The 26,093-nt window shown below is 36.7% G+C and overlaps 1 protein-coding gene across 2 annotated transcripts in view; it reads left to right on the top strand.

The window, feature by feature from the left end:
* TXNRD2 (thioredoxin reductase 2) overlaps positions 1-22,274 on the top strand; it is a 33,429-nt gene extending 11,155 nt beyond the window's left edge. The window contains exons 12-17 of one of the 2 annotated variants that reach the window (XM_041488481.1): positions 8,141-8,277; positions 13,601-13,696; positions 13,911-14,003; positions 14,753-14,824; positions 16,656-16,753; positions 19,092-22,274. In XM_041488481.1, coding sequence (XP_041344415.1) covers positions 8,141-8,277; positions 13,601-13,696; positions 13,911-14,003; positions 14,753-14,824; positions 16,656-16,753; positions 19,092-19,215 — 620 coding nt within the window. In that variant the 3' untranslated portion in view covers positions 19,216-22,274. Of the gene's footprint in view, positions 1-8,140; positions 8,278-13,600; positions 13,697-13,910; positions 14,004-14,752; positions 14,825-16,655; positions 16,754-19,091 lie in introns of those variants that run through there. The other variant, XR_005956922.1, reaches the window with a different exon arrangement.
* Positions 22,275-26,093: the final 3,819 nt, after the last annotated feature.

Below are 26,093 nucleotides of genomic sequence, written 5' to 3'. Positions count from 1 at the left end.
AATAAGAACATGAATTCCAGCAAACTCTGGTTTGCAGGTCGTGCTCTCTAAGTCCATACTCTTGGTTGATTCATGAAGCTCTTCACTGTAAGTGCATATTTATGCTGTTTAAGAGGCTACCATTTCTTCTAGGATTTTTTCTAAACTGTGCTGCTCACGTTTGTTACTGCAGCCATCATCCAATTCAGAGAAAGAGAAGTAACTGTCTCTAAAAACCCCAGGTCTTTCAGGGAACCTTGAAACTGTATAGCTTTTTGAAATCTGGTTAGGGACTTTCACATATCTCAAACCCCTTGGAACTGACATACGATGACTAAGAGTAGATTGGTCTAAAAGAATGCTGTGATAAATGTCTATGAGCATAATCACCAGAAATGGGAATCAAATCTGGGGTTTTCCTCCTTTGAGACAAATGCTGCTTCCTGCAAGGACTAACACACTAAATTATGTACAAGGCTCCAGCCCACAGGAATGAAAATACTCCTTCAGTGTTGCCTCCCATAGCTGCTCCCATAGTGCATAGATGTTACAAGTGTGTCCTCATTTTCTGTATTGGTTCAGATGAGCTGTAAACCTACCAGAGTAGGAGACTTCTTGTCTTTTGTGCTTATAAAGCTTTGTGAATATCTGGAATTCTAGATCAGTAATGCAAGGCTAAAGGTGGTAGTGGTATTTGGCAGGAGATGATATCTGGCAAACAAAGTAAATAGGCTTAAATGTACTGCCCAAGAAATCCGTTTTGATGCAGACAATCGGTTTTACCAGCAGCTTTAGCAATCCTCTTGACTACTTTGTATTATTTTTATCTGGCACTTCTGTTTTAGAGTAGTGGGAATGCATTACTCTTTCATTTGTTTACAACATAAATTTAAATTCTTGTGGTTGTAGAATAGATCCATTACAGGATCAGAAACAGATCATTTACAGCATTTTGTATTTTGCCCAGTGGATTTAATCTACTGTCAAGTTGTTCCATTTCCCTGGTTAAGTCAGCTTTATATCTTCCTAATACCCCAAACAGAGAGCGGGTTGTGCATTGTGACAAATGTTTTCTTTTCCTTACTGTAACTACTACTCTCTTAGAAGTGCCTTGGGCTCTACAAATTGTGGAAACAGCCTATAATAATGGATTATTCTCATCAGAACCAATCAAACAGACTAGTGCTTGCCAAGAGCAAAAAAAAAAACTCATGCTATCTGAACACATAACAATCCTGAAAACTGTAGAATAATATTCATGAGGTGAGATGAAAATGTTTCCAAAAAGTGGGTTTCTAAGTGCTGTATTTGATTTTTCTTAAGCTTTCTGGTAAAAAATCCAACCCATTCTGTGGTTCTGTGAAAAGTACACTGAGTTGGAGACATACATGTCAAATGTCAAGTGAATTTGTTTACTTTTGTCTAAAATGGAAAAAAGAGCTATTAAGTTGAAAAATAAGAAAAAAAATCTTGGTTTACTGTTAATTATAATGGAATAAGGTTGCATGATAGACTGTTGCAATTCAGTTGTAACATGAGTCTGCTCATTATTTCAATACAGAGGAACTACATGTATTATAATTTTTGTCATAGATTTGAGTTACAATCCATATTTAGAAACAGGAAAATGAATAGTGTGAGGATTTTGTGTTGCCTTTTTTTTAGTGTTCAAATTGGCATTCCACCCTTAAGGATTAAACACATTAACAGTTAAAGCTGGTTAATTGGTGTGCAGTCCATATGATTCATTGTTTTGCTCTGTATCAACACACCCACACCAGGTGTCTCAGATAATAGGCTGGGAAACTTAGTGGTGTTGAGGATTTCCTGTCTGCAGATGTGCCAGTTATAATACTGATTGAAGCAAGTCAGCTTGTAGAGTTGGTTAAAAAGCAGCTGCTATTGTTAACTAATTATAGTCTAAATTGTAGTACATATTTCCATAATTTTTGCCAGTGCATCATGGAATTTTAGTAGGATTTTATTAATAATGTTAAAAATAGTTACTAATAGTGGGACATAGTTTAATAAGCTACAGTACTATCTCTTAATGTCAACCCTTTAAAAAGAAAATTAGATTGTGTTTCTGTGGCAAGTTTTGGTTTGCTTTTGGAATGTGTGATTTTCTGCTTGTCTGGATTATCCAATAAAAGCAGGCACAATGCTCCCTTTGTTTTTCTAGCAGCTTTTTTGAACTAGTCAAAATATTTGAGGAGGAAAAAAAAATCTCATTTTGATACATTTTAATGTACTTTGAAAGTTTCAGTCCAAAGCTTTGTAGGTAACTCATGGATCTGTCATACCTTGCTGAGGGGTTACATACTGTTATATTCTATCTCAATGCAAGAGCTTGTTCTTGATGTTTGATTTTTCCAGTTCAGCTCTCTATGTCCTTCTGTCTTACTAGTGCTGTCTTTGGCTTCTAGAGAATTCTCCTGAAATTACAAGATTTTGAGGTTTTGAATTTTTGTTTAATGTAGAACCAATAAACTTTTACTAGTATATAGTATTCTTCCTGCCCTTAAGACGTACAAAAAATGTTTGTTAGATGCCTAATTTACCTGAGTTCCAAAGCAATGGTAAGTGTGTGCACGTTCAGAGTAAACATGGGGTCTTCATCCAAAGGAAAGAGTAGAGACTGACATCTTTGTGAGCAGATGCAACTGCTGAGCTGCAGGGCAAAGTTGCAGGAGATGAGGCTTTGTGGAGAGGGTTCATTTCAGCTGTTGAAGGGCTGAAACCTGTGGCTGGAGTGCAGCAGTTGCAAACAGCTAACAGACAAAAGGAATTGGTAAGTAGTATTTCCATGTGAGTTTGCAATACATGGCAAAATATCACTTCTGTAACTCAAATTTGATGATTCACAAAATCCTTAGAAAAGATAACTGAGTCACTCCATCTCCAGTGGGGTTCTACTGTGCAGAGGAGCAACAGTGAATGGATGATTAAACTAAGCAGGTATTTGTGAAATAGCCTGGAATTAGTTTGTCAGAGAATGTGAGGTAGTGTGCTAGCAAACTGTGACAGAAAGAGCAATGACCAGCAGCAGATTTTAAGTTTAGCTTTTGGTTTAGAACAGCTTTATAAAAAGAGTTTTTTTCCCTCATGAGGGCAGTGGAACAACCATTCTCAAATTCCAATTAATTTGTAAACTTAGAGGATCCCAACTGCGTCTTTGAAATAATATCATCTTTGCTGTAAAAAAGAATTACAGCTCCAGGTCATTGTAAAGCTGAGCAGGTATCAGGTGTTGCACATCATATGTTACCAAGCACATTGTTCCGTGTGTCACACTGGACATTAGGCAGATTTATTTTGTTGTTCAGTAAAGCAGAATCCTTGCTGTTCAGTATCAACAAAGGGTTAAGTACATAACATTTTTTGTAATAGTGTTCTTCAAGGTTTACAACCAAACCAGTTTGGGTTAACAAGGGAAACAGAAATTTTGTTAGGAGATTTTCTGTGAAAAGTCCCATAAGGTAAAATATTGCTGTGATCTCCTTTGAGCACATCTCTTCCAGCCCCTGTAGAAAAGGGAATGGGCTTTAGATTTGTCTTGGCAAACACAATCTTGCCATCGATTTTTTAATCTTTGAACTATTCAGTGAAAAATAAAGCACCTTGGTTGATCTCAGACAACTCTAAATGCTAATATGCTATGGTTTGCTGAGGCTTTGGGTCTTTGTTCTAAGCTTCCCATGTCTGTCTCTCTTACTAACTTAAATTCATTACTCTCTTGATTAGATACAGTTTTTGCAATCCTAATGAAAATTGTCATTCCCATTATATCTGCCAGTTTATATTTTTTTCCCAATATCTAATTTTAAAGACATTCAGTCAGACTTTATTCAGCAGGGCTGTTTTAATGTGCTTTTCCCTTTATGTAACCAACCCAAAAACTTTGAATGTAACTTTTATTTTATGCTACTTATTTTACCAGCCTGTAACTATAAAAATAACTTGTTAATGTGCTAGGCTATCCCTCTAAATGTGCATGTGAAGCACGTTGGATTCAGAACTATTTCAGCACTAAGGTGCTCTTTGAGTTGATAGGTGATGCTAATCTTTACCTCAATGATGGTAGAAATAGATTTTTAAATGGCAGAAAATTACTCTGAAGTAATTTCTTGAAAAGAGTATAAATACTGTGACAGTTCATGCCGAAAAGAGATTCTGTTCAATCATAAATGCTGAGGAGATTGAAGCCAATGACCTGCCTCTCTTGGGAATGGTGGTTGAATGCTTGTTTTTGAGACTGCAGAACCATCCTTTGAAACCAAATCCTTGGTTAAAGCAAGCTTTGTGTGGGAGAAATAATGTAAGAGTGAACTGTAGCTTTCTTCCAAGAAAATGTTTCCAGCCCTCCTCCCTTTTTACAGGAAATTGAGAACAAGAAAAGTAGAATTTTAGAATTTGAAAATGCTGTAAGTTTTTTATTTGATTACATGTCACTTGGAGTTGCTTTTGTTGTGAACTCCAGGTGTGCACTGGATGGCCACAGGCAGGTTTTTGCTCATTGCACCACGAGCTTTCTGCTGAGAGGACTCCTCTGGTAAAAATTGTCCATGCTACAGGAGAGTACAGTGAACAGCCTTGCCAGAGAGCCAATTACTGCCCTAGTATTGACTAAGGGCCAGATTATTTTTCAGATTGTGGCAGGCATGCTGGAGGTTTATCAGTAATGGATGTAATGTTCAAAAGCATCCTTGTGGAAATGGTGCATGCTGTTATCAATGTGATAAAGGCTCTGAACTATTTTTAACCTTACTTAATCTTAGTCTAGTCAATATTTTCCTGTAATCTGAACAGTAGTTACACTGAAGTGGTATTTATTAGTCATTATCAGCTGGTTATATTTTAGTGAACATCTTGTGGGTTTTAGGAGACATTTGAAGGAGGAAAGGGCAGTGGTATTGAAACTAATTTGGGGAATGTGTCAGGCACTCAGAATGAAGAGAGTATTGAGACTGGGAACACAGACAAGATTTTGATTAAGGTCAGACTGAGGTCAGGTTGGGTAAAGTTATAAGGTGATGTGCCAATGTGCAGGGAAGAAGTGGAGAAGACTCTTGGGCCTGAGCTTTATTCCAGAAAAACTCTCCTGTCACCCACCAGTGACATCCTCACAGTGGCCATCTACAATAAAACATCTGGTTGGCTCCAGTTTGGATTTTTCAAATGTTGGGAGTCAAACAGGCATTCTAACTTCCCTGGTTCAGAAACTCTGGAAGACCCATTATAAAATTCTGCTGTCAGCTGCACCTTTATCACCCTAGGAAATCTTACTGGATATAAGAGTATGCTGTCACTCATTTACCACTGCTACTTACCTGACTATGGCTGAGTTCTGAATTCTGAGTTTAGCTGCTTCAGTCTCCGCTGTTGAAGGTCCTGCACATGAAGGTCACAGTCTGATACTTGTTCCCCTTGTTCTGTGTTCAGGTATAATTACCAGAAGCCCCGGGCAGCTGATGGGACACAAATGCCACACCACAACACAGCCAGCCTGGCCAATGTCTGTGGTGTGAGCTTCAGCCACTCCCCTGTCACCCTCTGCAATGGAGCCCCCTGGCTTGCAGCCCCTTAGGAAGCTGTGTTGTTAGATTTTACAAAAACAGATCAAAAAGCTGGTTTTTCTTTTAAAGTTAAAAGCAAATGGGGGCTGGCACTGAAAGCAGGGCTCTGTGTGGTTTTCACAGCTGTGTGGTAAGTGTATAGGTCTATGAAAGATGAGATTATGTGTGTTGTTAGAAGTGCACGAGGCAGGTAACCTTTTTAAAGGTCAGATTTGAGTTACACCTTTCTTCTAGATATCTGGAATATTTTACTGTTTTGAATGAAAGCTGTATCTAATCTTGTGTCCTATAAATGGTACACTCCTGTTCTTTGGCAGTTTGAGGACATCTTCAAACTAAAAGCACATGTGCTGATTTTAGGCAAAGGGTGGGTTTGTGTGCCTGGTAGGATTTGGGATCTTAGAAATAAGCTGTGATGTCATGCTTTCTTGAAGTGGAAAATGTGGAAAAATCAGGAGTTATGGGTATAAAATGAAAGTCCTACTGAGAAATTGTGAGAACTGATTTTATAGTAGTAGGTGAATGCTGGGAAACATCAGAAGTCTGAATTTGGCATTACAACCTATTAAGACACATTGTATAATCATGAGCCTAAGATACTAAATTTGAGATGAAGCAAGATCATTAAGTATAATTCTTGTTTATGGAGGTGAACCTACATGGGTCTGAAGGCCAATGAAGCTTCAGTTCAGTGTTTAAAAATTCTGGTTTTGCCTTCAAAAAAAAAAATAGTTAGGCAGTTAAATTGAGAGAGAAACTTCACTATGAGAAGCAGCACATTTTTTGTAACTCTTAGCTATTAATACCAAGCTGTACATATGTTAAAACTGGCTGCAATGGAAAGGTTAAGTGTTATCCTGCAGGTTTGATAAACTCAACTGTTGTTGTCGTCACAGGTCTTTAAATGACTCTATTGATGGGTTTTCTTTTTTTCCTCTTTCAGTGCCTGCTGTTGCGTGCTAAGTTTTCTCTTGGCACTGCCTGGCAGGAAAAAGAGGAAACTAGAAAACCCCATTAGTTGTCCATTTGCAGAATACCCAGGCTTTACTCTCAATACCCAAAGAAATACAACGGTAGGAAGTTGTTTCACATCCGAGCCAAGATAAGGTCCTGGAGGTTTATTATTTTTGTTGCCTGATAGCATCAGGACTGGGGAGCAGGGGGCAGAGAAGGAACAGCAGATCAACATCCCATGGGGACAACAGAAGGGAAGACAGACAGATAGCCAAGTGCCGACAGCTTCAGTCAGTGCTCCCAGAGGAAGTGTTGGTTTCACCAGATGAAATTAATACACAGAAGTCTTTACAGAGGCATTCAGATGTGACATTGTTTGAGGGGCCTGGCTGTATGGAAGATGTATAAAGCACTGAATCATATGTTTACATATAATTAGGTCTGTATTGACAAGCCAGGTTTTCCTTTTGTTTAATAATTTCCTACATTAACATCAAAGAGCTTGTTTTTATAATGAAAACACGTTTCCTTTTTTGTTTTGCTTTGCTGTAGCTCTGTACTAAATTGAATGCAAATCATGACTCACGCAAAGGACACTTGTATGTGTAGAGATTTAAAGCCTCTAAAACAGACACAATGTTGAAAAATTTCCTTAATTTGGGTGTATTCAGGTATATTTTTTTCCTGTGAGATCCTGTTTAGCCTTAAAAAAATTTTGACTACCACGTAATTACCACTGTGCTTATTAACTTTCAAACAAGTTGGACAGAATTTAAGATTCCAGTTTCTGGGTCAGGAATTGCTTCCTTAGATACTTTATACAAAGTTCAGTGTGATGCTGTTAAGACTTCAGTGATCTAAGGGGTAACTATGCAGAAAACACTACAAAAATATATTTTTTAAATATGAGATAATTTGATATCATTGGAATAGGAAGATGTAATAAAATCTGGGCTTGGTTGGATTTGCCTCATTTGTTTTTAAATACATTTAAAATGTTTCTAAACTCTACAGAAATATCTCAAATACAGTTTGAGATAACTAAATCAGCATTTAGGACTTGAGAGCAAAGTTGATAAAATTTTTCATCTAAGCTGAGGGAACTAAAAGTGTTTGAAAATAAGTATATTCTGATTACAAGAAGAATGTTAATAATGTTAGTAATTACAATGAATGGTTAACACTGAACAGCATTTTTAATAATTTTATTCAAAAAGTATACACAACACATCGTTGGCACTGACTGCCATTCAGTTAATGTTTATTGGAAATTTTCAGTGTAGAAGTTGTTTCGTTTTTATATGTATATTTGTGCTACATTAGGAAACTGAATTTAGAATGTTCAATAAATATGAAATCCTGTGGTTTTTGCACTTTATCCAATGGATGTTGTCCTCCATACTTAAAAAGGATAACCCTCTGGTGTCTGAGTAAGGCAATAGTGATGGAGCTCCTTTCCCACAGAATGTCATATCCATGCTTTCCACCCCTGCAGCTCTCTCAGTATAAGTTTTCTCATATTTCAAATAGAACAAAGTTCTTGGAGACCCACACTGGAGGATGCCAGCTTTTTAGATTTAACTCTGCTGCAGTTTTCCAATAGCTTTTACTTGATTTTTTTTTTCCTTAAGGCCGAGCCCCTGACACCAAAACTCTCAATTTGGAGACAGTTGGAGTGAAAACTAACTCTGAAACTGGAAAGATTATTGTTGATGCCAGTGAAGCTACTTCTGTTCCTCACATTTATGCAGTTGGAGACATAACAGAGGTACTGAGTCTACATAAACTATTTTACAATAACAGGAAGCCAACTTTGTTCCTGACTAATAACTAGTCCCCAGATGTAGTCATGCTCTAGTGTATATCTTAGTGTTTTGCACTTTTTCACTTGGCAGGGCTGGAGTGTTTATGCCAGCCACCTGGGTCAGTAATTTCCTTCACAGGGGTCTTGTGAAGTATCTCAGCATGAGAGATTATTGCTGATGTTTATCAGGGAATGCATCATTGGTCAGAGGCTAATAATGATGTCTTTATCACTCTATTATCTTTCTAATAATGTTTGTATCACTTTTGACATGACTTCATGCTGCCTGTGAATGCTGAGTGAAAGCAATTCTTCTGTAGCTAAGTACATTTGCTGGGAATGACCATGACAAGTTCTGTGACTGCATTTGGGGTATTTTGGGTGTTAATTGAGACTGATCAAAAAACATTTATCAGCTCCCTGATGCAAAATACTTCTGACTAAGTACTTTTCTCTAGAATAAGAAAAAGCAATTGCTGAAAGTACTAAATGCATTTGACTTTTCTTCATGATTTGTGAATTATTATGCTAAATAAACATGAGGAGTGTGGCTTTTTTGTTTGGGTTTTTTGTTGTTCTTTAAGAAGGGGACATTATAACTCAAGCAAAATAATTTACTTTTTAGAGAGGTAAAACCAGATTCTGTGGTCTTATTCTAGTGCTATTGATAATCTATAGTCATATATGACAAGAATGTCTTGTCGTGATAAATGTGCACTTAAATACTTTCAATCTGCCAATTTTCATTTTACATATGAACTGAGATTATCTGCTGTAAATTGGACATCCTCAAATATGTTGATTTCGTAAAAAATGTTTGGATTCTGAACTGTAGAGTTAGAGGAGGATGTTGTCGTCATCTGGGTGCTGTTCCTGGAAAATTTGGGCAATATGTACAATACAGAGCAATGCTGGGCATTGCAAGATAGAGTTCTCTCACCTGTTACTGGAATTGAGGCCTTTCTATCAAGATTGTTTTTCATACAGTGCAGACATCTGCCTTACAAGTCTGGTAAAGCTAAATACTGTAGCAATATCCAAACAGTATATATAGCATAATTTTAGAGAAGTTTAGAAAATTTCTTGTTTTGCTATGTTTAAAATATTTTAAAGGTCTCTCAAATGTATAAACCTTACAGATACTTTTAGTTTCTGAAGAAATTATAATGGATGAAATGATGTCTTGGGAATAGGCCTGCAAATTTCTGACTGGACTCTGGAGCTGCCAGAGACACTTAAATCTCATAAATCTGCTGACCACTCCTGACCTCTTCCCTCTGTGTAGACATGTGTTTCTTCCTGTCTGTCTCCATCTTCATGTGGACTTGACATTTCCTTTTAAATTGTGTTAAAACTCTTTCCTTCTCAGATATTTCTTCTTTTTTTGTTTTTTCTCCCTTGCTCTACACAACTCTCTCCAGTTGTCCTGTCCAGTCACTCAGAGCTTTGGAATTTTGTAGAGTTCCTCTCCTTTCTTCTCATTTCACCTGCAGAGTCCCTCTGTATTTGTCACTTCTTGCTCTCAGATTCTTCCTAAAGTCCAGTTTCGGCTCACAACAACCTCCTATGCCTGCTTGTTCCTGATGTATATGGCTTGGCTGCCTCCTGCTTTCCAAAATTTTCTTTTTAATTTTATCCAAGAAGCAGTTGTTAGAGGCAAAGCTGGCAGAGCTTAGAATCTGTTGCTTATTTTGCTGCCAATCTGCTGTGTTATTTTGGGCAACTCATTTCCTTTTGGATGCTTTTTGTCTTCTGCCCTTTGAGGATTTAGGTAAATAAGAAATAAAAGTTGGAGGCAGGATGCTCTCCTCTTTGCTTCTCTGGATCTAAAAAATCATGTCTTCATTTATTTGTCATTTTCATTTTGTTGTTGAAACTTGGATTTCCTTTTCCTGCTTTTGTCCCTATTAGTGCAGATTTTTGAACCTGAGTGGTTCAGTAGACACTTCTAAGTGTAAGTGTTAAAAACAGCAGCACAGTTCTATGCTGTGTCCAGTGTACAACTGGGGGAAAAAATGAAGAAGTTAAGTCAGTGCTCTGTAGACTATTCCCTTAAGCTTTTATCTGTATATTGGTTCAATGCAGGGAATTAGAGAGATCATCATGTACTACTCATACATTTCAAGTGTTTAGAGAAAAGAAGAAATACTGCCACTATCTTATCTGACTCCAGCATGTGACTTGTGTAATTCCACTTGCTAAGCAATGAAGTTTATTTTATTTGAATACTTAAATTAGTTTAGTGGGGGTTTTTAAAAGCAGAATTAATTTAAATAATACATTTCATTGGCATGGGAACCAGCACTGAAATAAATTTCTGTGTTGGTGCTTGTCTCAAATTAACACATGAGAATCAAGGGTATCCTGCTGAGAACCACAAAGCTGCAGAGCTTGGTTGTGGTACTTTCTGCGTGTGACCTACCAAAAGAGCACAGGAAGGGGAATCTTGTTTCCTGTGAGTGAGCCTCAGTGATCCCGAAGAATCATTATAAAAATTATTTTTTCTCCTGGTGTTCCTGCTCAGGATTTCTCTTTGCTCTGCTCTGTCCCTGTTAGAGTTTGTTTGCTACCATAAAGTGCTTTTGCTCAAATTTTGCGAGTAGCTCCCATGCCCTCCTCCCTCCTTTACCCCTCCACACTGAATAAATACTGAATTGCTACCAAATAGCAAGAACTGCTTTTTTTGTTTGAATTCAATGCCCTGGCTGGAAGGGGAGTGAGTGAGGGAGCAGCTGAGTTTCCTGATTGCTCAGAATGACTGTTTTCATTTGGGAGTCCTACCCAGCTGGTACAAATGGGAATCTGTGTGTGCATGGGTGTCTTGTTGCACCCCTGTATGACAAATGGAATCCTAATGTTACCCAAGATTTCATTTGGAAAAAAAAGGGAAAAAAATCTTCCAGATGCGAGTCAGTTTGTGTACCCTCAAAAAAACATTATTCAAGTTTTGGCAAAATATTATTTTCGACTGGCAGGTGAAATTGCATTTCAGCATTTTCATCTTCTGTAATCAGGATCAGGAAAATCAAGTTGCAATTTTAGTGTGAATTCTTTTTTTTAGTGCTGATATAAACTCTCTGTGTTAAAATCCTTCCTCCAGTAGTGTTCTTGTTGAAAAGCATGGCACACACTATAAAGACATTTTCTCAGAAGGTGGTTTATGGTCAGGCCACTCTACATCTGTCATATTTCAAAGGGTGTTACAACAAAGATGTGTAGAGAAAGTGGAATGTACAGTATGTTGCTTTGAATAGAAATGAGACCAAAAAAAGTTGTGTTAGAACAAATACACATTACTTCAAAGCTTTTTAAACTCTCTTAGGACCATCTCAGTTAAATGTATAATCCATTGGAGGATTCTTATGAACAATTCGTATCCATAATTATCAGCAGAGTAGTTCTACACATGACTGCAAAGTGAATGTTCATTTCAAATATTTACCAAGGAAGGTCTTTAAGTCATTGTTTATGAGGAATTGGGCTTTATCTGCATGGATGTTTTAGTAATTAGTTGGGTTTTATGGAATGCATGGCAGTGCTTTCACAATTTTATCTCTCGTTCCAATCTTCTATTCATTTCTGGAATGCCAAAACAACATATATTTCCTGCTACAGAAATGATTGGCAGACATGTTTCAGGCAAATGTGTGTAAGAAAAAACAAATTTCATCTGGTAAATTACATTTACAGACTTGAAAGTCAAAATGCCGGATTTGAAAAATTGTGACTTGAGGGATTTTAGAAGGAAAAAGGGATAGACTTGCAGCTTTGTGATTTGTCATGATCTGTGGAGGAAAAATAGATTAGCCTTCATTAACAAATAGAATTGTGATTTCTGTTATCAGGTTAGATATAATGTTTCAGATTTTTTTTTGCAATTGAACTTTTAAGTTATTAGTACAGATAAAAGCCTAGATGCATATTAATATGTAGATAATTAATATGGTATGTGTGCTGAAGAAAATGGTAGCTAATACCATGTACAGATTCTTTCTACCAACACCCAAAAAAAAGATAAGCTGGTAAAGAGGAATGGATTCAAGTAAAAACCTTTAGGATAATGAAAAAAAGTGAAAAAACTTTGAATGTATGTGATGGGAAATTCTTATTTTATTTTCTGCTGAGAAACTTATTTTGAGAGCTTTTGAGAGCTGATTGAATGACTGCCTCTAAGTGGGGCTTTGCAGGAGTGTGATAAGTGCTGTATCTAAATAGAACGTGTGTGAATCAAAATTTCACACATTTTATAAAGCCTCCCACATTGTGCCACAAAAGTGTTTCTCAGTTATGGATTTCTTATGTTTTTGCATCATTCCTTCTGAATTTGTGACCTCTTTTCTCATGTCAGACAAGAATTTTGATTATATGTCTTGGATGAACTCTTAACCAATGGGGTTTTTTTTAGATTTATGAATTTTGTTTAGTCTTATTAACCTGTATGGACTGTTCTTCCTTGGGCTTGAAAATATTCCCTTGCAAATATTTTAATTCAGTTTTCAAAAACTTTCAACTTCTTTAAAACCAGCTCTGCAGTTCTGATGCTCCAGCAGTGCTGTGCCAGCACTCAGAATTAGGGTTCTGGCACATACACAGCCCTGTTTGGATATAAAATGTACTCGGGACTCATGGCTTGAACTGGAGCACACCCTGGTCATATCCTGCTGTCGTTCCATTTCTCACTTGCAGGAAGTTTGCATTTGCCAATGGCAATCCCTTTCAAGCCCCTCTGTAACAGCAGAGCCTGAGACCAGGATCAGCTCACCCTTTAGGTCACAGTGCTAGCAAAAGAGCTTTCCACTTTTCCAGTCCAGGACCAACTGAGGAAGTCAGTAACAGTGTCTACAAATAGCTAGGTTTTGTGCCTGTGTTCTGTAAAAATGTGTCAGACAATATTTTTTAAAGGTCTGATATTATAAAAGCACTGTTGCTTTAAGCTAGGCTCATCTTGCTTTAAAAAGACACTTTGAAATATTTCCTCATGGCTTACTTTGGAGTGAAGGGGCGAAGTGAACAGTCAGCGTGTGAATATGTGCTGCTTTTCAAGAGGTGCCATGATAAGATATAAAGATTTGACATATTTGTGGCATTTTCCCCCCATTAGGACAGATAGTAAACTCAGACTTTAAAGCATGTTTGGACAGAAATTATTATTGCTTTTTCTATTTGGAGCCCTGGCTACCAAGCTGGAATTCCAAAGATTTGGCTTTCCTCTGACCATTGTCCCAGGAGAAATCTTTGGATGCCGCTTCTCCTTCGGCTCAAACAAAGCTCTGTGCTCTCTCCTTAGGGCCGTCCTGAATTAACACCCACAGCAATAGCTGCAGGAAAACTGCTGGCTCAGCGTCTGTTCGGCCAGTCTTCAGAGCTGATGGACTATGACAGTGTGAGTTATGTCTTTTTTGCAGTAAGAACAATCTTTGGCTTTTTTCCTTTAAAGAATTTTTAAGGAATTGCATTTTGTCACCTGGAATCCAGCTTTGACAGCAGCCAAAGTGGAGGTGTGTGCCTGTGCTACACCTCTCAATTATGCACAAGTGTCTGCCAGGCAGCTGCTGCACATGGTTCAGCAGTAACAGCTTCTGCTTCCTCCCAAGCAGGTGCCTACCACAGTCTTCACTCCCTTGGAATATGGTTGTGTTGGCCTGTCAGAAGAAGCAGCTGTGCAACGTCATGGATCAGACAATATTGAGGTATGAAAACATTTTTAATTTTCTCATTGGTGTCAGAGTTGTCCTGTGGAAAGGCAGAATTTTTACTGCTGTATTAGGTAAAATTTTTGGTCCCCAAATACTGTGTTTACAGTTAGTGCTCAGAACTTCAGTAGTATTGCAGCAGATCACAATAGGAACTGTTGCCTATTGGGCTTAAAATCACTGATAGGGTGTGACAGCTTTAAAGTAGCTGCCATTTTAACAAGTTACATTGTGCAGCATCATTAAATAATGGTTATGTTACTTTCTACAAGTTACCCTTGAAAAGATATGTTGTGTTACTCTTACTCACTTGGAAAAATCATTAATGAAAAAATAACAATTTACTATTCAGAATGCAAAAATTACAGTTTGGATTTTGTTGTGGGATGCATTATTATAGATGTGAAAAGATTCTTGCATTTCATTTTTTTCAGTAAACAAGTCATTGAATCTTTGGGAGAAGCTTAAAAATGCTAGGTTTTTTCCTTTAATTTCGTGCATTAGTCTGAGTAGCATTATTTGTGAGGGTTTTTTCAGTTTTTTTTTTTTAATCTAATGATTCTCTGGGAAAGGTTTGTGTTAAGCTCTTACTGTACTCCATATTTTTCTTTAAAATAACTAACAGATTATAAATGAATCAATATTTGTACAAAGGTATAAATATGTAGTAATAGTAGTTATAATAAATACCAGGTTTTGCCATAATAGTATTGTCTAACACAAAATGTTATTGGTTTTCCTACCAGGTATACCATGCATATTATAAACCTTTAGAGTTCACAGTGGCTGAAAGGGATGCAACTCAATGCTATATGAAAGTGAGTTTTGTGGGCTTTTAACTTGCTTTTAACTTAAAATGGGATATGGTACAGCCAACTTTAAAGAGCACTGTTTGCCAAAAAAACATCTCAAGATGGATATTTTCTTGGTGACAGGCATCTTGAAATTGCTTTACAGATATTGGCATTTTTCAGAACTGACATTCTGTTAATAAATACCATCTTTGAACTGCTTTTAAGGTCCTAAAAAGTATTTCAGATTCAGATCAATCTCTGCTTCTCCCAGCAAAGTTCTTAACTGGTTACATGAAATATTTGTATTGACACCTCTTGCCAAAAGTATGATACCTTCAAAAATTAAGCATAGGGCTTATGAAACTACAGCAGCTATTCAGTTTTTACTCAAGAAAACAAGAAGCTCCTGGTTTAGACCAAAGTGCCAGACCTCAAAAGGGCCTTCTGCAGCAATCCAGTTGCTCAGTGTTGGAAAGGTTTTTGATGCTCTTGCCTACAGTAGAGGATCTTAGCTAAAATGAAGTGTAGTGTTGGTAGAATATATAATACTTTTCATTTTCTTCCTTTTCTCCTCATAGTTTTCTTTTTCTTCCTTTTCTCCTCATCATCAGGGAACAGTCATTTTTAAGCACACTGATAAATGTGTTTATCAATTAAATTATACAATATTGTATTGTTATGTAAGGAATGTCCATTGTCAATAACTGCAATCAATTTTACTGACTGTATTTTGTCCTCTCTGAATTATGTAAATCCTTGCCTTAAGTGTCCCAAGTACTAGTGTGACAAAGGTGATGACATTCAATTTTATGTATTCCCTTTTAATTATGTCAATTAGAGTAAATATTTAAGGGTGAAGTAGTAACAGGATAATAGTTGTTGGATTATGTTTAACATAGTCCTTCCTAAACTCTCAAAACATATAAGCAAACATTTAACTTGAGTCTTTCAAACTCTATTGCAAGAATTATTCATTTAAAATGCCTTAATATTTAAAGTCCCACATCAGGATTGCTGCTTTTCCTGGCATTCCTGATGAAAGAATTTAAGCTTTTACTGAATAGCAGAACTTAGTAGATTAGTGATAATTTAATGCCTGATGGCAGGATGCAGGAAGAGACTGACTTTCTTTTCATAATTATAAAGATGGTGTCCTTACAGGAACTAAAACGTTTTCATTAAGTTCTCTAATAAAAGTTAAGTGTGCAATGACTCAGGCTCTCCTAGATACTTATTAACCTTCATCTTTGGCTGCTTCTGAGGCTCTACTCCTTTTTAGGTTATGTGCCCCTTGTGGTAAATGTATCTCACCAAACATGCTGCTGTAAGTGCTTACTGACTGAGCCACAAAGGTACAAAATATCCTGGAATTGTTAGAGGTCATCTGTGAAAATACAGCTGATAATGGTAGGGATCTTCTGTGAAAATAGAGCTGATAATGGTAGGGATCTTCTGGGAAAATGCAGCTGATGAAAACAACTGCACAGGCTTGGAGAAGTGCTGAGGTGGCCACTCGGAGGGGAAAGGGCACTGGTCTGGTCACCAGACTACAGAAAGTACTTTGAGGATTTCATACAAATGGCAAACAACAATTCCAGAAATTATTGATGTCAGTGGCTCCTTCAAGTCTGAAAGAAATACACTAATAAAGCTCCAGTTCAGGAAAGTGCTTAAGGACAATAAGAGTAAGAGCTATTGAAGTCAGTAAGACTTAAGCAAGTGCATAAGTTTTTGGCACAGTGGAAATAAACAGCTGAACGAGGATCTTGGGGCATTCCAGATTCATTTAATTCATCTTCATGCCTTATCTTTAAGTGTTCTAAGAAAAGATCTTTTTGTGATGTATTGTTTTCAGATGGTGTGCTTACGAGAGAGGGAGCAACGAATACTTGGCCTTCATTTCATTGGACCAAATGCAGGCGAAGTTATTCAAGGATTTGCTCTTGGAATCAAGTAAGTACAAAAGAATGTCTCTAGCTTCTAAAGCCTGCTTCTTAAGTTATTGTAAGATTATAAAAGATAGCTGCCTAGTTTTGGCAACACTATAAAGAATGCATGCCTTTTGTTACTTTTATGGAGTATTGCACATATTTTCACAAAAAATACTGCAGTTCTTCATTAAGATGTACTGGATTTAGTTACGGTAATACTGGATATAGTTAGGGAAGAACTGAGGAAAAATATCATTGATTTGATATAGTTAAAGCAAAAAACAGAATTAAGCATTAACTTAACTAATGTTAGTTTCTTCAGTGTAGCTTCTTCTGCATTATGTGCACAGGATAGGAAATCACCATACAGTTTTGCAAGTTGCTTTTTTAAAAATATATTTGTGCTTTTCAGAAAAACCTTTCTTTACACCTGCTAAGCATTTCCTTTCCTAATCTCATCTTTAAATTTGCACAGCCATGGCTTCTTAAAAGTTCAGCAAGGTTTGCATGAATGCTTATATTGCTGGGGTATAAGCTAAATATAATATAGTAAAAAAGAAACTTCTATAGGATGATGGGAGAGGGAAGATAGTTTATTTGAAGCGATCTGATAATTGCAATAAAAAACATCCTTTGTGATCTGATCTTAAGATTTTGCTCAAATATTAATATAAAAGTCCTCTATTTGAAGGAGTAAGCAGTGATTCTCAGTCCGCTCTGGTTAAATGGAAAAGTCTTGCTATGCTTTTTGTGTGCTACAATTATTTTATTTGTTTTTTTCCTTTTCCCTTCTTATTGCTGATTCACATCTTCAGAAATGTTGTTTCCTGTACTTACGTTACAAAATAATAATTTTTAACTCCCTCTTCAAAGAAAGTAGTCTGGAACATAATAAATCATTGCCAGTTGTGGTGTCAATTCATTTTCCTAAATTTGATCACCATTTTACTGCAGTTTTAGTCCTGCAGTTGTGAGTGACTATTATAAATGAAAAGCAGAAAGGATTAAGAAGGCAGGACCACAAGTATCATGTGAGGAATATCTTGGAAATCACTGATTGCAGTGTACCCTCAGTACACATTTTCAACATGTGTTTGTAGTCCATTAATTGCCAGTGGTGTAGATTGTAGAACTACATTTTTTAGGTTGTCATTGTTTTGAAGTTTTATCCAAAATAACCATTGAAAAGGAAGTACATGAAACTGGAGTGCTTTTCTGCCTTGCTTGAGGGAGATGAAAACTTCAGCCACAGTAAGAGGTTCTCAGCAGGTCAGATTCCTGTATTGCTTTCTATTGCATTTCACAAATCCAGAGCTTTCAATGTGGGACCCCCACTGTAAAAGCTGCTCTCCTCCTTTGTCAAATACTTCTTCATTCTTCAGCTTCTCTGAAGGATGATTTTTCATCTTCCCTCCCCACCCAGCACTCCAGTAGCATCTATAGTCAGCAAAGATCTTTTGCTTGTCAGTGCTTTATTAGATGTAAGTGGAGACACCAGAAGGCATCTATGGCTTCCTTTTCTGTATTTTGTAGAGGGAGATAACATTATTGCATAGAGAGCTCAAAACAATCCCTGAATTTAGGGCCATTTCAGCTATTCTTACAGCATGGCCTGCCAGGAATAGCAGTTCAAAAGAAAGCCATCAAGTCTTAAGAATGTTAGAAACAATCCCTGAATTCAGGGCCATTTCAGCTATTCTTACAGATGACCTGCCAGGAATAGCAGTTCAAAAGAAAGCCATCAAGTCTTAAGAATGTTACAAGTAAGGGAATTAAGCAAGTGGGATTGTAGCACAAGGGAGTTTTGATGGGTTTTGTTTGCTTGTTATGTGTTTTTTTTAAATAAAAGGCTTTTTTTTCCTCACTTATAACATTGATATATTCAGTGGAAGCACTAGAGACTTTAAGTTCATGGAAGAATATTCTGGTATTATTTCCTTTAGCAGATTCTTTCCAACAGTTCTAATTAAGATTTTTTTCCTCTGTGAGTATGTGTGCATTTTTTTCCATCTGGAGTTAGTGAAACACACATGTATGTACAAGAAAAGCTGAAGGTTGCAGTTTTGTCATATGTTTTTGCCACAGGCTCAGTTGTGACTTAGGGTAAATTGCTTAATTCTCTCTGTCTCAACTCTTATGACAATTCTTTCCTACCTCAGAGTTGGGAAGCTGGGCGTCTACGTGTTGTGTAAGTGCCTGAGAAATAATAGACAGTATTGTTTGAAGAACAAATGCAACTCCTCTACGTGATCAAATGGACAAGAGCAGAATTATTTTGATGTTTTAGGACCTTTTAGCTGCTTCAGGTGAATAGCATTTGACTTTGTGGGTCATTTGTTGTTGTTGTTGATTTTTGGTAGGTGTGGTGCTACGTATCCTCAGATGATGAAGACAGTTGGCATTCACCCCACCTGTGCTGAAGAAGTTACCAAGTTGCACATTACAAAGCGTTCTGGCCTGGATGCAACAGTCACAGGCTGCTGAGGTTAAATACCATCCCTGGAAAGAAGGAAAAAAAGCACAAAACATATTTGTAAAGAAAAGGGGCACTTAAAGGTGAAACAGCTTTAATGGTTCAGGTTACAGGAATCTTTCTTTTTCTCCTTGTAGAGAGGTTTTTCTTACAGCCAAAAAATTTTCCTTGCACCATCACAATTCTAAAACCAATATAGTCCTGCTGCAACAGATCTCTCTTTCTAAGGGCCTAAAGCTCTTCTGTTGCTGGGAGCTAGGGAATAATCACAGTATTTTATATGTAAATATAACTAAAGCTCGTGACATCTGAGGCCATCTACAAACGAAGCAGTTGTCATTTGGGTTTCCCTCTTGGCCAGCACAAGAGTCTCACATGCTGGGAATCAGACAGGACATAAGTTTGGTGGGATGCTTTGTCCTGCCTGCTTGGATTGCTCATTACTGATCCTATATTGAACACTGAGACTCTGCATTTACTCCTGAAAACAAGTTCCTGGGGTGCATAATAAAGGGTAGGCAGTCATCTTTGCGTTTTTTCCTTTAAAATGTAATACGTAATGGAATTTAATAGAAAATCACCTGAAGCTGTTCTGCTGCTGGAAGAATCACAATGGATTAATCAGTAGCAGCAGCCTGGTCACGGTGTTATGGAGAGGACTGAGAATGAATGATCTCAGAGGTGCTAAAGAAAGAGTTGAATTTTATGGTGGCGTCTCTGCCTACTCCTGAAATTTTTAGTTCAGCTCAGTCCAAACTAAATTGACACATCTCACAAATTACTGTTTGAACAGTGTATATTAAGCTGACAAGTAGAGTAAAACCCTCTAATAATCCACCTTATGCAGCATTTTCTGTTTTATAGAATGCAGAAATATGGCTGACGCTGAAATATTTTCTTGGTTTGTTTTTAAGACTTTCTTACTGATGAGCTGGAGACTATATCTGAACTGACTTATGTCTGGCTTTAATAAAACACATTACTGAAGGGAACTACATTAAGCAGTGATCCAGAAGAGAAATGGTCCTGCCCTGAGCAAAGATATAAAATAATCATCTGCAACGTTTTGTTTTGTTTTGGGGTATTTTTTGGGTTTTTTTTTGGTTGTGGGTTTTTAGTTTTTTGGGGTTTTTTTGGTTGGTTTCTTTTATTATTTTTTTTTTGTTTTGTTTTTTTTTTTTTGTTTTTTTGTTTTTTTGTTTTTGTGTACTGGCCCGAGTAAGAAAGCATTACTCTGTTGCAAATTCCTGCTTATTTTTGTGCTCTCCAGAAGGGGGAGGTGCTGGCTCATCTGTGGCAAGAGACGAATAAATCTGAGAGTGAAGCAGAACTCCTTGTGCAGAACCCTGTTAAGGAGGAAGCCTGAAAAAGGCACACACAAACCAATCTGCACTGAATTTCAATCCCAGTCACAGTTTCTTACACCCTTTACAGCAGAATAGTGTTCCTTGGAAGACACCAGCTTCAGGTGAAACAAAATATATCCTTTTTGCAGTCAATTGATAGCAATGCTTTATGTGTGGAATTTGTTATTTTCATTCCAAACTTGTTGCAGTTTTGAAGAATAGTCTGATGATCATGTATATATCTGCTGTTTTAATGTGATTGGTATTTCACTGCTGCAGCAACACAGACAAATGCTTGGTTTATATCGACTGTGAAACAATTTTTACCATAAGAATTGTACCTGTCTGAGAAACTATTAGACAAAAGGGATCAAAACTTCCTTGTAAAATAGGATTTAACAGCATTTATCACACTCTCATTGATATGAGGATATTACATTTTCAAAATTTTTTTTAACTTAAACAACAACAAAATAAGTCTTAAATGTTTTCTCTACAAATTTTCCTGATTTTTTTTTTGGTCCATGTTTCTGGTTCATAAAATAGAAAGAAGTGATACAGTTGGACTCCAAGTGGCATTCCCTATCAGACCTGTTGATGCCATTTTTCATCTGTGAAGTCATCATAAGTTTTTAGTTGACAAGAAATATTAGGATTGGAAGTGTTGTTGAAACAGTGCCTGAATTTTGCAGCTGCCTTTAGAAGAAATGATGAAAACTTTATATTAATAGGTGCATACCTGCACATTCAGAAGTTTGTTTCCTTTAATAAAGGGCCTTATGAATATGATGCAGCCAAAACCCTTGCTAGATTTTCCTCAACTGTTTACAAAAAAGGAGTTCAGAGTAAATTAGGGTTTCTTAAAATGTTTTACTTAATATTCCAAAATATAGAGATACAGCCTAATAGAGATTTTGCTGTGAGAAACAGCTCACCTCTGACAAAACTCCAATGTTTATCCATACAAGTTTTTCTTTCCAGTGATTATCTGTTATAGTTCCTTTTGTTTCCCAAAAATGAAAGCACTGGTGTTTAGCCAGTAAAATCTGCTTCTCTTCTCTGTTCTACCAATGCATCCAGCAGAGTTCTGTCCCTACAGACAAATCAATGGAAAGATTAGTTAATTTCATTCATCATAAAGTTCAAATTAATTATTTGGCACAGCAAATAGAGAGATCTCAAGGAAATGTGTCTTCAGTGCATATAGAGTGTGAAACTAAGGCATGTCATGGTTTTCAGAAGAAACAGAACTGTGTTGGTTTTAGAATTGCTGAGTGGCCTGCATGAAATTGTTCCTGTCTCTTCAACAGCAGCCTGGTTCTGTTCCTCATTTAGTGGAAAATGCTTTTGCCCCCTGAAGTAAAACCAAACATACAATCCCACCTACATAATAATGTCAGAATCAACAGCAAGACAGAATAATGACAAATATTGTGATTGTGCTTTTTTTCCTGAAGGATTCACCAGGGATGGTGCTTAAAAATTGTTTTTAAAAGCCTGACCAATGTAAATTGAAACAACTGATGTACATTGCAACTTACTGATTGCATGTGAAAATGTACAAAAAAAAACTAGTCAGGCTTCTTAGGATGCCAGCTGATGAGGATTTGTTTGTCAAACCACACCATGGTGCAAACAAGTCTGAGCTTTTCTGGGTCCTTCATCTGTGTGATCTCAATATTTATTGTGTTATGAATTAATTAATAAATAAATAATATTTTTTTCTAGTAAATGTGTGATTACACTTGCTTAACTTTGTACACATTATTTCTGCTTACACTAGATAGATTTTTTGATCTTAATGCTGTCTCTCTTAGATGAAGTATGCATTAAGGAAATGAAGAAATAGACTCAGACCATTTATTAAGGGAATGTTGATACTTCTGTATCTGTGTGTAAGCTGAATAACCATTGAGATTTTTCCAGGTTGGATGACCTCATATTTTAAATTTAAGAGAAACTGTAGACTCGGTAAGTATGGTTTCAAATACTGTCTTTTTACTCCTGCTGATGAGGTCTAACAGGTATTTTCATTGTCCCTGCATGCTGACATGCTTCTTGAAGTCTTGTCAAGAGTAAACTCCCCGAGTGCAGTCAGAGCATTTTACAGGGCTACAGTATTCTACTTGAGCTGTTCACTTTGGGGTTTAAACTAGAACACAGAGTGGACAAAATGCAGTGCTACAAAGCCCATTAGTAGCTGTGGATACTGCTAAGTATAAAAATATTAGAAAATTAATAGAGAAAAGACTAGCAAAATGTATTTAGAGCTCTGAGAAACTTCTCTGTCAGAAAAGTAAAGGAGCACATTGTTCAATTCATCTCAATTTTCTTTATGTCTTTAAGTCCACTGATTTTGTTGAGAAGTTCCCATTAAGTCAGTTGAGCTTCTGAAACAGAGTACTTTAGTATTGGCTCAGTATATGCCCTGGATTTAATGCTGAGAACAAATACTGACTTTACTCTATGTAAAGGTATTTCTATTTCTGCATTTTTAATCTATTTTAATTTCCTAAAATATTTCACTGCAGGTTTTAACTAATTAGGATAACTAATAACAGCCCTAAAAAATGTAATAAGATGAGCATAAATCTTGATTATTTTTTGCTTATTTTCATATACCCCTTAATCCCAAAGCAAAAAGAATAACAGATGAGCATACAGACAAAATAAATTTGGAATAGAATTTAGTGCATTATTTATATTATACCTAATGATAGCTCATTCTCAAGGTGTTGTGCACAATTAAGTTTTGCCTTTTCCCATTTCTGCGTGGACTGTATTTTGTTACATCTACTGAAAAGTGTTTCTACAGTTCAGATTATTCCAGACCAGGAGCTGGAAAAGATACTTCAGTACAACAGCTAAACATTTTTTTGCTGGCACATTTATTCTGATAAAAAAAAAGCTGTGGATGCCATAGTGTTTCTAACCAAAGCAGTTGAGTATTTTAAAGACTTTTGAGTTTGAAGCCTTCTCTTCAGAGGCTCGTGTCTGTCCAACAAGTAGGCAATTCTGTGCCCATATAAATTGCCATTTGTCTAAATGTCAGTGACATCAGTGTACTCAAAGCTAAGGTTGGCCATGAATTTCAGTGGGATGCAAGGATTTGTCTTAAGTGCTTTGTTAAAGGGGAATCAATATAAGCATATGCCAAAATGTCTTTCATTATTACAGTTGGGGAAAAGGCTGCAATTATGATTCAAAACATAAAAGGTACAATAGACATCTATGATTAGGCAATGAAATATGCCTTTAATAAGCATAGTGCAGACAGTTTGTTTTGCAATACGTAAACTTGTATAAAATTCATTGACTTTTTCATTCTTTCAGATCTGTGTGCTCTCTTTTTAGAGAGGTTTTTACTTTAATGCATTAAGTTTTCCTGATGTTCTTCCAGCAGAAAGGCTGGGTTTGTATGCATTTATTCTAGTGCCAAACTTGGATTTTACTGGGAAAAGAGGAAACAGCAGAGCAGACCTTTTTTCTTTCTTTTTTTTTTTTTTTCCTTTTTCCCAGGGCAGCATGCAACAGATATGCAGTAATTACTCTAACTGATTTTTTTTTTTAAATGGAATATTTCTGTCCACTACATGTCAAAAAGCTAATTATGTTTCCGTTGTGGTACTCAAAGTCAATATTGTCAGCTCTTCTTAGTTCTAATCCTCTACATAGAATTTTGATGGGCCAGGTGAAATATCCCCTTCAGCACCTTACTGCAATTCTTGTCAATCATCTTGCCATGAAAAACATGCATATTACAAAGGCTTTGGCAACACTGCATCTGATTTCAGTCTTTAATCTTATATGCACCTTAAGAAAACATCATTCCAACTACTGACATTCTGTTTGGGACATGAATGGGATCCTATTTGCTGTGGGAAACAAAAGAAAATTATCTAATCCTAAATGGATATAATGGAACTCTTTGGCCATCACAGTGTAAAGCCTTAGTAAACCACAGATCTAGGAAGAAAACAATTATGATGAAGAGATTAAGCAGAATATCTCAGGTGAATAAGTAAGAAAATGCACATTTATTTATTCATAATGCAATGGTAAACAATCTTGCTTCAGGCACTGTTGGACTGAGGAGAGTGTCTTTTTTTGGAACCCCTAGACTTTCTGTGCAAGGAATGCTGCTCACTGTAGTCCATTTCTTAGCATGGTACTGTGTGTGCCACTTTTTTTGTTGATTCTTATAGACAAGATCTAGCACATCTAAAATCTTCTGGTCCTACAATGGAAAATTAACATCATTCCCTAAGAAGCTGGAATATAAACTAATAAGGCAGGTTTCCAGAATCTGATTGCATCAGTCATAAAGATATAGTATGAAGAGAAAAGTGGATATTCCCTGGGGGAGAGTGTGAAATGAAGACCAGTCTTGTTTGAACAAGGTGCTGTGCATTGTTAGCTGGGTAGAGATATTGGGAGTTGCAGCCTGTCAGAACCAGCATCTCCAAGGAGGGGGTGGGTGAAAATTTTTCCAGGTAGAAGTTTCAGCAGTTTGTAATAGAGTATGTCCAATCTATTAATATCTTTACTTAAGAAAAGCCTTTATACTCCATGAAAGATGAACTGTACCCCTACTGCACCTCCTGCCCAGCTTTCTTCCAGATCATACAAACACCAGAAAGACTGTTGGGGTTATGCTGTCCTCCTTTCATTTACTTTAAAGCAATATGGGAATCTGGCTTCTTATTCCTTGTTTCAGCATAAAGCCAAAGACCAAGATCCCTCTACTTAAATCTTTCACAAGGAAACTCTTTTTCCCAAGGCTCTGCAAGGAATTACCTAGGTGGTAACATAACTCAAACAAATCTAAGCTATAGACACCTTTTCAGTCCTTGTCTATTAAAATATTATGTAACTCCATTATAATAAAATATCAAGGCAAAGAAAACAGTGAAAAATACAGGCTTTAGACTTTAAACAAAAATTGAAAAAATAAATATATGTTCCCTTCTTTGTTGGCTCCCTGTGAGGAAAGACCCAAATGCATTTTTTTTCCATGGTGTACTCCCAACAAAGCAAATAAAAATGAAAGCTTGTTTTACTGTTATCTTTTTCTAATGTGTGAATTAACTGTAATGCAGCCAACCAGTATTCTGTTCACACTGTGTCAGAGCAACAGGTTAGAAAGCAGCTTTTAGCTTTATGCAGGAGGTTGAGCTCAGCAATCTTGTTTTAAACACCTTTGTTCAATGGGGACAAAGGATTGAGCTTTGGCATTTTTATTTAATCTTGATAATCTTCCTTTTTTTCCTCTCTCTTAAAGGATCAAGAGGAAATGCATTAATTTTGAGCTTCACGCAAAGGCAAGTTGTACAAACACAGCTGAAAACATCAGGAAATGCAAGCATTTTCCTTAGAGAAATGGAATTAAGTCATGTTCTGCTGGCAGTAGACTCCTGGATAATTGGGAAGGTGTTGTTAGGCACAGCAGTTTGGGCAGCAGGGTGTGCAGCACTGTTCACTTTGGCTGTCCTAGGTGAATGACTCCTGTAATGTAGAAAGCAGAAATTATTAACCATATGACA

This window comes from Pyrgilauda ruficollis, unplaced genomic scaffold (assembly GCF_017590135.1).
Source record: "Pyrgilauda ruficollis isolate IOZ18807 unplaced genomic scaffold, ASM1759013v1 scaffold9, whole genome shotgun sequence".
Classification (NCBI taxonomy): Eukaryota; Metazoa; Chordata; class Aves; order Passeriformes; family Passeridae; genus Pyrgilauda; species Pyrgilauda ruficollis.
This window is presented reverse-complemented; position numbering and strand designations above follow the sequence as displayed.